The following is a 13,450-nucleotide window of genomic DNA, read 5'->3' as shown; positions in this document are numbered from 1 at the left end:
AAAATTTATTATGAATTTACCAGCCCTGACCTTGCTCAGCTTCTGGGCTGGGCTCAGCTCCCAGCCCCTGACAGGGGGTGGGTTGCTGCAGTCCCCTCCCTGGCAGCTGGGGACGAGCAGCTCTTGTGCTGTGCAGGGAGAACATTCCACCGTGGGGCCGTGTCCCTCTCTGCAGAGCTAAAACCCCACAGCAGAGAGGCTCAGTGACTCAGTCCCTGCTCAGTCCCAGACTGTGCAGCATTCCCCTGATGGATGTTCCCACCCAGTGTGCCACACATCCCAAAACTGCCAACCCAACCTTCCCAATTCCCTGTTGTTCACCATCAAATCCCTGACTGCTAAACCAGAGTATTTTATGGGTATTTTGTCACCTTTGGTCTAATTCTTTTTATCTTGCTGTCTCCCTCTCAGTGAAGTATTTTCTACAAATTCTGTCTGGTTTTTCCCTGCTATCCAAGGATATTTAATTTTTGCCCTGTTCCAGTGTCTCTTGCCAAGATTAATACTGCAGCTGCCTGGAAACTCTGAATTCGTTTGTTTTGTATTCATTCTTGTCGTCTTTGAGCAGCTATACATCTTCTCTCCTATCTCTGAGTCTCATCTTTCAGAATAATTTCCTCCATACTTTAGCCAAACTTTTCACATGGATGACTTCTCTTCTTTCCATCTGTTCGCTACTTCTCTATCAGCTCCCTGTCTTTTTTCTCTTCCAAATCCTTTTTTCCCCCTTTCTCTATAAGTAACACCCATTTCTTGCATGAATTCTTCATTTATAAATAGCAAATCACGAGATCATTTTTGCTGTCTCCCTCTGCTACAGGCAGCATCATTCCAAGTCATTCCTGGTGGGTTTTGTTGAGTGTTTTCTTTTTTTTTTTTTTCATTTGTTGGAAGTTTCAACCAAAAAAATGTTGGAAATTTTACAAAATGTAAACATCCCAGATTTCCATCCCTGATGTTACTCCAATTAGGAAAACCTTTTCATCTGTCCAGGCAATGGAGGTGAAGGCAATTTAAGCGAATTGCAAATTGTCCTATTGTAAAACTGGATACAGATTATCCCTTCTCCCCACTTCCCTGTTTTTATGTGCTTGAAGGTTGTTATCTTCTCACTGTCAGTCCTTTTCTAGCCGAAAACTCTGCATTCCCTTCAATTTTCCCCCGTTAGTCACAGTTCCTAGAACTGCCTTGGCGCTCGGCAGCGCGATCCACGCGCAGCTCCAGCTGCTGCCTGCAAGGTTTTCTGCTCTGGGGATGTTCTCAACCGTGGTTTTCACGTGGGGCAGTGTGGAGTCTTTGTTTCTTTGTGCCAGGGTTGAGATTAAATGCACAGGACAGTATTTCTTGTTGGGATTCAGATTTTATTAGTTCTTATTTATGTTTGTCTGGGTTTGAAAAGCCAGGTGTCTGCTAAGGAAGGCAGGAGCCTCCCCTGAAATGGAAAATGTAAATCTCCTCTCTCTGAATTATTACAGTTTTTAAATTAAGGGGCTCTCAGGTCTCTCAGGCTCTCAGGAAAAACAGTTATTTACTAGGAAAACTAAAAAACTAAAAAATACAAATGCAATAGTACAAAAAAGAAAACAAACCACTGATAAAAGTCAGGAAACACCTGAGCCCCTGTGTGTCAGGGTGGTGGCACAGCCCCATCCCATGGGGGCTCAGCCCTCCTGCAGTGCCAGCTGTGCTTCTGCTGGAGCAGGGATCCTGCACAAGGGGGGAGTTTTCCTCTGCAGCTCCAGGGCTGCTGGAGATGGGCCTGGTGTTCCTCTGGGAATGCAGGGCAGGAGAAAGCTGCTCCTGTGGGAATGCAGGGCAGGAGAAAGCTGCTCCTCTGGGAATGCAGGGCAGGAGAAAGCTGCTCCTGTGGGAATGCAGGGCAGCAGAAAGCTGCTCCTCTGGGAATGCAGGGCAGGAGAAAGCTGCTCCTGTGGGAATGCAGGGGGCAAAGGCTGCTGTGCTGTTCCAGGCTCAGATTGTATCCAGGTAGGAATGCTTGGCTCCTGCCCTGGGCGGAGCATCTCCCATGGGATGCTGGAATTGGATCAGCCCTGCAGGGACACTCAGTGGCCATGGACAGCAGAGATCTGCTGGAGGGAGGATTGGCTGTGGGAGAGAGAAAGAAAAAACTGCCCCATGGACAGAGAGAACTGCCCCAGCTCTGACAGAGGGCAATAGAACAACACATATTTTACAAACCAGGACAATGTCACAGTCTCACAAACCCTGAGTTCTGCAGCACTTCACTCTAACAAACTAAAAATGGAGCCCCATCTCTCTCTACAAGGCTTTTTAAGGACAAACTATCCAATTAAGAAATTACACCTAAATTACTTCCACTTTTAACCCAAGAACCAACCACCCCTGCCTGCAACGGGGACTTTTTTATCCAATTACACAAAACCACCCAAACCCTTGGAAAAGAAGGTGAAGAAGGAGCAGCCTCCACTCTAAAACTTCTATCTTGTTTTATACCTATTACTGTAATCTAAACCCTCAAACTCTTAAGTTTTCCACTCTGTGACGTTACACACTTCTAATCAACTCCACACCCACAATCCCAGTTCTGCCATTCCATTTTGGAAGTTTCTCCACAGGCTCAGGTCAGTGCAGTGTTCTCTTGGGGGTCAGAATCTGTCAGCACAGAAAGTCTGGAATTCTCAGCACCCAGAGTTCCAACAGGTCAGGATTCAGCTGTGCTGAAAGGCTGCAGCTGACATTTCAAGGATTCTTTGGTTTGAAGAGGCCACTGGCATTTGGCATTGGATCCTCTGAGCTCATGGACAGCGGGTAGGGGAGAAAGATGGAATTTTTTCAGTGTGGGGTGGGAGGATTTTGCTTTCAATCTTAATCAGATTTGACTTTCTTGAAAATACTTGAGTAGTTTCAAAATGCTCCAGTTTTGTCTGAGAGAATTCAGTGATTTCCTTTAGGAAGTTTGTTGGAGAAATGGGAGGAATGAATCCATGAGATTTAAGCTTGAGTTGAAGAATCTGTTTAAAATGAATGAGAGGGACTTTAAACAATGGCCTGGAGGGACAGGACAAGGAGGGATGGCTTTAAACTGAGGGTAGATTTAAGCTGGATATTGGGAAGGAATTCCTGGCTGGGAGAGTGGGGAGGGGCTGGGTTGGAATTCCCAGGGCAGTTGTAGCTGCCCCTGGATCCCTGGCAGTGCCCAGGACCAGGCTGGACACTGGGGTTTGGAGGTGTCCCTGCCATGGCAGGGGTGGGATTCAAGTTCCCTTCCAACCCACCCCATTCCATGATTCTTTAAACTCAAGAATCCTTCATTCACAGTGACAATTTATAAGCAGGATGTGTGAATCCAAGTGAAGCTGTAGCTGCAAGGAACCTCTAAACCAAGCCCAGTGTGAAATCTGTGCTAATTTTATGGAAATTGTGTTGCCTTTTCTCTTTTTCATTGGTTAAAAAAATACTACTGATGTTTATAAAAAGCCTCTTGACATTTGAAACTTCTCTACTACTGTTTTCCTGCCCCAGTGAAGTGTTTCTTCATATAATTCAACATCAAGAACCCCTTGAGGATTTACTTAAATCAGTCAGGAGTGGGTTCCTGGGAGTGGGTTCCCTTTTACCTTTGCATTTTGTAGGTGTTTTCTTAAATGAAAGCCTGGCAGTCACTGAGGCATAAAGGCTGTGATAATTTCTTTCAGAACACACTGGTGCTTCTTTTGCCAGTGACACAGTTCTCAGGGAAGCTGCCTCGCAGCTCACAAATGTAAACATCTGTTTTAAAAGAGGTTATTAAAAATATTAGCTGTGCTGCTACTTAAATAAACACATGAAGAATTCAATTTACACCAGTGCTTGAGTCCTCTTGGACATGTCAAAATCATCTGAATTAAAGGGAGCAGGATAAAGCTCTTCATGTTTTCTGGGTTGGACATCCCTGACTTTAATATAGGAGGGAATTTTACTGGGGAAACTTGAAACAAAAGTAAACATCCCAGAATAATTTGGGTTGCAAAGGACATTAAAGCTCATCCAGTGCCACCCCTGCCATGGCAGGGACACCTCCCACTGTCCCAGGCTGCTCCAAGCCCTGTCCAGCCTGGCCTTGGGCACTGCCAGGGATCCAGGGGCAGCCACAGCTGCTCTGTGCCAGGGCCTCCCCACCTTCCCAGATGGGAATTTCTTCCTCATATCCCATCTAAGTATCCCTTTCTTCAGCTTAAAGCCATTCCCCTTGTACTTCTATGTCAAAAGATAAAAAAATTTAATAATATATTAAATAATGAAAGCAGACCTGCAGGGTTTGAGTTCAGGATTCTGGGGAGACCATCCTCTGCTTGGAAATTCTCTCAAGGGGATTTTTTATCTGTATAAATACAAACAGAAATTGCATCTCTGAAATTATTGCTTTTTTAATTTATAAAAAAATATCCTTTTATGTTGCAGAAGTGGCAGAACATGCCCTGCTCATAATGGATTTTTTAGTAGATCCTTTTTTTTTTCCACCAAAAAATAATATATATTTAGGATGTGCCAATGTGCACAGTCACCCAACCCCCCCAAGCTCTGAGTCAGCTGAGTGGGTGTGCAGGCTCATATGCTCCATCCAGGTCCCTTGGGAATGAAATATTCCTCATAACCAGCCTGTGGAACGTGGGCTCCACTCTTTCCAGGCTCTGGAATTCAGCAGTCCTCACTGTTGGGAGCAGCTGGATGGAAACAAAGCTTGAAAAGTCAATTTTGAATTTACACCTGTCCCTCCCTGGATCCCTGTGCTGCTTTCCTGGGGCTCTCTGAACTCCTGGTCACTCTCAGGCCACCAGCTCTGGTGGGCTTCAAGAATATTTGTGCAAGCCCTGCTCTCTTGGTCTTCAAAAAATACTTGTGCTTCACTGTTGGAGTTCTGCATGCTGAGAATGTCAGACTTTCTGTGCTGCCAGGCTCTGACCCCCAAGAGAACTCTGCACTGACCTGAGCCTGTGGAGAAGCTTCCAGAATGGAATGACAGAACTGGGATTGTGGGTGTGGAGTTTGGATAAGTGTGTGATATCACAGGGTGGGAAACTTAGAGTTTGGGGTTTTAGAAGAGTAATAGATAAAAAGCAAGATGCAGGTTTTGGGGCAGAGGCTGCTCCTTCTTCTTCACCTTCTCCTCCCTGGGTTTGGGTGGTTTTGTGTAATTGGATAAGAAGTCCCCATTGCGGGCACGGGTGGTTGGTTCTTGGGTTAAAAGTGAAAATAATTGAGGTGTCATTTCTTAATTGGACAGTTTATCCCTAAAAGGCCTTGTAGAGAGAGAGATGGGGCTCCATTTTTGGTTTGTTAAAGTGCTGCAGAACTCAGGGTTTGTGAGACTGAGACAGAGATAAGAACTGATAAACATCTGAGCCTGAACCATCATCTCGAGTGCCTTTGATCCTGACCTTAGCATAGGTAGAAAAAAGCATCCAAAACCCAGCACCCCAGCAAAGCACAGCACAAGGAGCCCAGCTGGGTGATGGGCTCTGTGCTCAAGGGTTTGGCCAGGATCCAGACCCTTGGAATGTTTTCCCAAATTCTGTGCATCCCTCCAGAGCTCTCTGAACGTTCATCATGTAACCCTGGCTTCCTGTTTTTCAGGAGATGACTTCTCACTGATCCAGCAGGAGATATATATGGTTAAAGAATGCAAACATTGCAACATAGTCGCCTATTTTGGGAGTTATCTCAGGTAAATCCCACTTTTTATATCAATGTTCCTGCTGGTTCTCTCCTAAAACAATCCCAGTCTGGTTTAGTCCTGTATTCTCATTAAATCTTCTTCCAGAGGTTGAATTGCCCTTGGTTTTATGTTGGTTTTTTTTTTTTTTTTAAGCCAACCCAATTGGCTTTAAAAAACAAAAGTGACTAATATTGTGTTTTCTCTGCTGGCCAAAAGGCTGGAATATTTTTATCACTAGGAACAGAAAGAAACATTTCCCTTGGAGACTCTTGCAACATATCCAGTCCTACTCACACATTTATCAGTTCTAATATAAAAGCAGCTCATTATTTCTCTAGAGCAGAATTGCCTTTGGATATTTTATTTAATTATGGTTGTCTGGGCTATGAACGTATGGCTGGGGAGTTAAAAATCTGAGCTGCTGGTTATAACATTTCTCACAGTTCTGGTGGAACAGAGGCAGAGCCAAGGTGGTGTCAGCTCCCTGCACCTTCCTTTAAATGTTATACAGGAAAATATTGAATGTTATACATTAAATATGATACAGGAAATCAGGGAAAGTTCTCCATTTCTGTGGGAATATAAATCTGCACTTTTCCTGCTTGGTCTTTTTTCTATGAGACTTCACCTTTTTCTTGGAGGGCTGCATTGAAATAATCCCTGCAGCCCAAATGCACTCAACTGGAATTAAATTTCTAATTTCTAATTCTGAATTTCTATTTCTGCATTTTGGAGGGCATGAAGAGTTTTTTTAGATACAATGATGTAATTTCAGTTTAGGATTGAAACACTGAGTCTAGTGTGATATTTAGTCAGACTAAATTTTGCTGATAACAGATAAACCTCAGGGGTTTTATTGTAGAGTTAAAGCACCACCTTTTATGTTTAATAATGCTTAAATATTTCTCTGGGACTTTGGCATAAAACTTTTGTTTTGATTGGTGGAAATTATATTTTTATCTTTTTATATCAATATTTTAATATTGATAATACGATCATTTATATTAATAACACAAGAATTTGTATTAATAACAGTGTAACTGCTGGTCATGTCTCAGAATGTGTATTTTTAACAGAGAGTGATCAAGACTAATAGAAAATAATTTAAATTATGGTGTTCTTCATCCAGATCAATCAGCTTCTGATGCCTGTGTTTTCATTTTGTTTTGGTAGCCGTGAGAAGCTGTGGATATGCATGGAATACTGTGGTGGGGGATCCCTCCAGGACATTTACCACGGTACTTGGCCAATTATTTTCACATTTTTTACTTTGGGAAGCTTTCTGCAAAAAGAAAATTTAATAATAAACCTACAGGGAATGCTTGGCACTGGATGTGGGGCTCTTTGGGAGGCATAAACAGTGATTTTTAGCTGCAGTCAATAGATTTTGAGAGCACTTTCCAGATATGGTGAACAGCATTTTTAATATTTATAATATTGACATAATATTTGACATTTAATATTTGACATTTAATGTTTGACAGTTTATGGCAGAACAGTTGGATATGGGGTGAGGAAGGAGTTGTCATTGGGAAATCTCAAAATTTGATCTTTAAAGAGGAAAAATGACTCTTATTCCTGCCCCTGTGAAAGACCATTTCACTCCTGTATTATTTTCCTTCCTGAAGTTTCATCTGCAGTTGTTGATGCTGTAGAATAATTTATTGGAGTTGTTGGAAAAAGCAGTTGGGGACTTGCTGTGCCTTTAAATGATAACAATGAGTTTTTGGGTGCCTGAGGTCTTTCTGCTTTATTTTTCAATTATTTAGTACAAATACAAAAATTTTAATCCTTTAAAACAATTCCAAGCCCCTTAGGCAGTCCCTGATATGAAACATTCCCATTTCTAATATTAAAATATTAGCAGATGCCACTTCTAGTTTCCTGACAATAGCAGAGTACTACAAAATCACTCGTAAAATAATAATTAATTCAGTGAAAACAGGTTTTCTTCTCACTGTGGGTATTGTGTTCTGTGGTGGTGCTGTTGGGGTTTTTTTTACAGAAAGCCTTTCTGTAAAACAAGCAAACAAACCCCTCTTTTCAGCTCAGTGCACAATACACATCATGTAAAACCAGCCTTTAACTTTGGCCTGGACAAACCATTTTTGGCTGTTTCACAGTGTTATTTATGTGATCTGTGTTGTAAACTTAATTTTTGAATCTTTATTTCCAGTAACAGGACCTCTGTCAGAGCTGCAGATTGCTTATGTGTGCAGAGAAACTCTACAGGTACTGTACTTCTGCAGGTGCACCATAAAGTGTTCACTCCATGTAAATAAATAGGTACAGAATAATTAGTTCAATTCCAGCACTTCTGTTGGGAATCAAGCAGACACCAATTAACCAGGGTAACCTGTTATTTTCCATACTGTAAAGAAAAATAAAAAAGAAATTCTAGTGTGATATAGTGCAAATATTTGCTTAAATATTGAACTGACTGCCCTGTTGTGGTAAATTTGATGATGTGTGGGGGTAAAATACTGCAACCAGATAAATAAAATTTATTTTGTGACTGCTGATAACAAAGAAATACAAGATGAAGCTTCCCTTATCTCCAAATCTCAAATGTCCCCATTTCAAAATCAAATATATTGAGAAAATTAAATGTATTAAACAGACTTGGCTTTGTAGGATGTTAACAAATGGCAGAATAATTCATTGTGTCTTTTGTTTCCAGGGTCTTGCTTATTTACACATGAAGGGCAAAATGCACAGAGATATAAAGGTAACTTGGAACCTTGAGAAATTTATCTTACAGTTCCAAGTGCAGGAAAAATATTTCTGATAAAGATTTTGAATTCATTTTGTTTTAGGGTGCAAACATTCTCCTAACAGACCATGGAGATGTTAAACTGGGTGAGTTGCCTGAGTTCTGTAATACGGATTTAATTTCATTTATGGAGCCATGTGGATGTGGCACTTGGGGACACGGGCCAGTGCTGGGGAATGGCTGGACTCCATAATTTAAAGTTTTTTTCCAACCTAAATGATTCCATGATTATTTGGGGCAATAGATGGTGCTAGAAGGTGATGACAAAGTGTGTATCCATGGCTAGGCTGTGTAGGAGATGATAAGCTTTTATTCTCTTAAGAAATTATAGATAATTTCATTATTGAACCACTCAACCTTTAAGCCTCCCAGACTTTCTTGGAATTTGCCAGGCTGGCATTCCTGGATGTCAGTTTTTATCCCTTAGAGCCTTTGAGGATCCCCTGGTTGGAGCAGCCTGAGGAAAAGTGGGATCTGATCCTGGCTCTGTCTGTGGTGTTGGGCAATTCCACAAAGGTGGAGGAGAGGAAAACTCCCAGGTCTGCAGGGAGAAGCTGCCATGGGGTGTCACCATCCCATGGATGTCACCATCCCTGCAATCAGGGCAGCCGTGCCTCCAGACCCCTGTGGGGAAGCAGGAATGCTGTGTTGGGAAAGGAGAGCTTTTTAAAGAAGGGAAAAATAGGAGTAAAACCTTGACACTGAGAGGAAATTGCAGTCCCTGCATTGAACTTGGCATGCACAGGGTAGCTGCCTTTTGCCTGCTTGGATCTTCCCAAGTTATCCTCCAGCTTTCATGCCCTAATCAATCAAAACCAAATGGATTGAAATGATTTTTGGCTCTGCAGGACCACCTGATGTTTGAGGTTTCTGGGGGCAAGGGACGATTGGCCCCTAGACAGAGAGTGCAGGGCAGAGAGCAGCTGCCCCATCAGTCCCTCCATAAATAACACACAAGAGGTGCCTTTTCCAAGGCATGATGCTGTTTTTCCCCTTAAATTGAATATCCAAAAATTCTGGTTGATGTATTGTGAGGTGGAAAAAATTATCTAAGAGAGGAGCTGTGTGCAGAAAGAAAACTCTTTGATTTGAAGTCATGTCATTGAAAACTTTAATGATCCTGTTGTTAATCTTCAGCTGTTTCCCTAATGAATTTTTAATTTGGATGAGACACGTGATTGTTCTTTCATAGCAGTGTAAGATTGGGGTCTTCAGCTGTGATTTCTGAGGCTCTGATGGTTTGATTTTATTTTCCAGCTGACTTTGGGGTAGCAGCAAAAATAACAGCCACTATTGCAAAGAGGAAATCCTTTATTGGCACCCCTTACTGGTAAGAAACCACTTTGGTTGCTGTGCTGCAAAGCTGAGCCTGTATTTATGCCAAAAATCCTCAAACACACACATATGTCTATAGAAATTGCATAAATTCCCTTTCTTCCAAGTCAAATGCCCAAAGGGTAAAAATCTGGGAAGCTCTGATGTGTTGCTGTAACAAAAGCTACTTGATATGTGAGGCAGGGCTGTTGTTTCTCCCACATTTATTTCTGCAGATTATTCTCCCTTTTTGGGGGATACCCTTGCTTATTTAGTTTCTCAGCCTTACTTTTTTAGTGACTAAAACAGTGATGAAAACTGGTTTTTGTGCAGAAAGAAAACCACATTTTCAGACTGTCTTTAATTATCCCTACTGATTAATGGCTGCACAAGGCAGCATTTAATATGCAGATAATCATATGCAAATGATCATATGCAAATAACCACCTCTGTGTCCAGAGGTGATCCAATTGCATCCCCCTCCTAAGATGCTTATTTAAATCCATAAGGAGCTTTTGGGTGCTTTGTGTCCCTGCCTTGCTCTTTAATGTGACATTTTTTGCTGTTTCTTGTTCGTTTTTATGATGTTGTGTTCAGCACATTTATTTTGTGTCCCTTAGTTTGTGTTCAGACATTTCAAAAGATTATACCCACTGTGGAAAACACACAAAGTTCACATTAATTGTCCTTAGATCCAAGATATTTCCAGAGCTCCAGGGAAAAAGCAACCAAATCCAAACTCCTGAAATACATACTTTGTAGAATAATACTGAAACAAATTGAATCATCATAAGTCTGTAGCTTCAATTAGTGTGTAATGTTTTTATGTATACATTAATAAAAACTTCAGAAGTATTTCTGCAGTGATCAAAACCCAATCTGAACATAAAATCCTTGACTTACTCCAACAGACATAAAAATGTACAAGTGTATAGCTAAAATTAATGTGTAATGTTTTATGTCTACATTAATAAAAATGTTAAAAGTATTAATAAAGTTTTAATTTAAAAAATAAATTTTAAATTTAAGTTTTATTAAAATAAATTGTTTTTATTAAAGTATTAATAAAAACTTTTAAAGTATTTCTGTAATGATCAAAACCCAATCTGAGCATAAAATCCTTAATTTACTCTGTTAGATATAAAAATATTTGCATATTATACATATATATAATATATATATATGTATTATATTTATATTATACACACACATATATATACATTTTTATATATTTTTTTTTTATATGTACATACACACATTATACATATACATTCCTTGTGTTCATTCCCCCCCACCTCCCATCTTTCTTTCTTGGGGGGGAATATGAGTTACTTTAAATATAAATCACTGTCACAGACATCCAGTATATGCACATAAAAATATGTATAATATTTTTTTTTTTTTTTATTTTATTTATATGTATATATGTGGAAATACAGGTTGTATATCAGGAAGAAGTATTTTTACAGAAAGAGTGATAAAGCTCTGGAATGGCTGCCCGGGGAGGTGGTGCAGTCACCATCCCTGCTGTGTTTAACAAAGCCTGGATGTGGCACTGGGGGCCAGGGTTGGGTTGAGCTGTTGGGGCTGGGTTGGACTTGGTGATCTTGGAGGTCTCTTCTAAACCAGTGATTCTGTGAATTTAATTTAATTAAATTAATATTAAATAAAATAAAATAAAATAAAATAAAATAAAATAAAATAATTAATTTAATTTAATTCATATTTTATAAAATAAAATAAAATAATATTAATATTTAATGCATGTTTTAATGCACATGCCCAGTTGTGTAGCTCTCCTAGTGAGCAGAGCCTGAGGGAGGTGTTGGTTTTGCAGGATGGCCCCCGAGGTGGCGGCGGTGGAGAAGAACGGGGGGTACAACCAGCTGTGTGACATCTGGGCCGTGGGCATCACTGCCATCGAGCTGGCAGAGCTGCAGCCACCCATGTTCGACCTGCACCCCATGAGGTTTGTGCCCGGGGGGCTCCTCTGCCTCCTCAGCTCCCTGAATCCCTGCTGGAATTGTGGGGATTCAGCTGAAGCTTCTCTGGAGCTCAGAGGAGAAACTCAAACTGAGATTCCTTCACTCAGTGGCTGTTTCCATGGCTGTCTTCAAGGCATCAGCCTGCTGAAATGGTGCATTTGGAATGTGTCTGGGTTTGGAAAGAAAGGTGTCTGCTGAGGAAGGCAGGAGGCTCCCCTGAAATGGAGAATGCAAACCCCCTCCCTCTGAATTATTAGAATTTTGAAATTAAGGGGCTCTCAGGCAAAGATATGGGAGTAGGAAAAACAGTTCTTTACTAGGAAAATTAAAAAATACAAGTGCAATAGTACAAAAGCCAGAAAATAAGCCACTGCCAGAGTCAAAAGCAGGCCCTGTCCCCTGTGTGTCAGGGTGGTGGCACAGTCCCATCCCATGGGGGCTCAGCCCTCCTGCAGTGCCAGCTGTGCTTCTGCTGGAGCAGGGATCCTGCACAAGGGGGGAGTTTTCCTCTGCAGCTCCAGGGCTGCTGGAGATGGGCCTGGTGCTCCTCTGGGAATGCAGGGCAGGAGAAAGCTGCTCCTCTGGCAATGCAGGGCAGGAGAAAGCTGCTCCTGTGGGAGTGCAGGGCAGGAGAAAGCTGCTCCTCTGGGAATGCAGGGCAGGAGAAAGCTGCTCCTCTGGGAATGCAGGGGGCAGAGGCTGCTGTGCTGTCCCAGGCTCAGATTGTATCCAGGTAGGAATGCTTGGCTCCTGCCCTGGGCGGAGCATCTCCCCATGGGATGCTGGAATTGGATCAGCCCTGCAGGGACACTCAGTGGCCATGGACAGCAGAGATCTCCTGGAGGGAGGATTGGCTGTGGGAGAGATAAAGAAAAAACTGCCCCATGGACAGAGAGAACTGCCCAGCTCTGACAGATGGGACAGAACACACGGCCCGATTCCCAGCCTAAGGCAGAATGGAAATTAGAAGCAAAATCTTGAAGCTGTTACATTTTTGGAGGCACCTGGCCTAGTGGAAGGTGTCCTTGCTCCTGGCAAGAGGTTGGAGTGAAATGGGATTTAAGGTTCCTTCCAGCCCAAACTATTCTGGGATTCCAGAATCAAGAATCTGATGAAGAACAGAGACAGATTTACTGCTGATAGGAAACCACTAGAGAAGGCATACCCCAATATTTAACAGGATTATGGTACTAAAAATATTTAAAGATAAAATCAACAGATTCCCTCTATCTCTCCTTTAGCCCAGTGCAACCATTTTCACTGATATGATTCTCACCATAATGTGTTAAAGTATTTAGATTTTAGAATGAAATTAATTATTTTTTATCACATTATATCATTATATTCTTTCTTTCCCTTTAGGGCTCTGTTTTTAATGTCAAAAAGTAATTTTCAACCACCAAAGCTAAAGGAAAAAGCAAAATGGTAGGTGGAGGTCCTTCCTTTGATCTATATTTTATTAGAATTTTATAATCCTTAAAATCCCTTCCAACCCAAACCATTCTAAGATTTTATAGATAAAGGGCAAAAATATTTGTCATTATTGAAGCAGAGACCCTTCTTTGGTGCTATTTATATGTTCTAAAAGAAAAATCTTTATTCTTTCCCCTTGATTCCTGAATGGTTTAATCCTTTCCTGGTTTCTTTGCCCTGTCAGAAATTCCTGGTGCCATCCTTGGTTTGTTTTCTGTACCAAAATGT

The 13,450-nt window shown here is 41.5% G+C and overlaps 1 protein-coding gene across 3 annotated transcripts in view; it reads left to right on the top strand.

Annotated features, from left to right (window-relative positions):
- Positions 1-13,450, top strand: part of MAP4K5 (mitogen-activated protein kinase kinase kinase kinase 5) — a 62,881-nt gene that overhangs the window by 26,263 nt on the left and 23,168 nt on the right. For all 3 annotated transcript variants that reach the window (XM_064422807.1, XM_064422808.1, XM_064422809.1), the window contains 8 exons: positions 5,596-5,686; positions 6,851-6,915; positions 7,854-7,909; positions 8,358-8,405; positions 8,494-8,536; positions 9,708-9,780; positions 11,602-11,733; positions 13,112-13,174. In XM_064422807.1, the coding sequence (XP_064278877.1) occupies positions 5,596-5,686; positions 6,851-6,915; positions 7,854-7,909; positions 8,358-8,405; positions 8,494-8,536; positions 9,708-9,780; positions 11,602-11,733; positions 13,112-13,174 (571 nt within the window). The remainder of the gene's footprint in view (positions 1-5,595; positions 5,687-6,850; positions 6,916-7,853; positions 7,910-8,357; positions 8,406-8,493; positions 8,537-9,707; positions 9,781-11,601; positions 11,734-13,111; positions 13,175-13,450) is intronic.

Source organism: Passer domesticus, chromosome 6 (assembly GCF_036417665.1).
Source record: "Passer domesticus isolate bPasDom1 chromosome 6, bPasDom1.hap1, whole genome shotgun sequence".
In the NCBI taxonomy this organism is placed as follows: domain Eukaryota; kingdom Metazoa; phylum Chordata; class Aves; order Passeriformes; family Passeridae; genus Passer; species Passer domesticus.
Note: the sequence above shows the minus strand (reverse complement) of the source record. Positions and strands in the feature narration are given on the sequence as shown.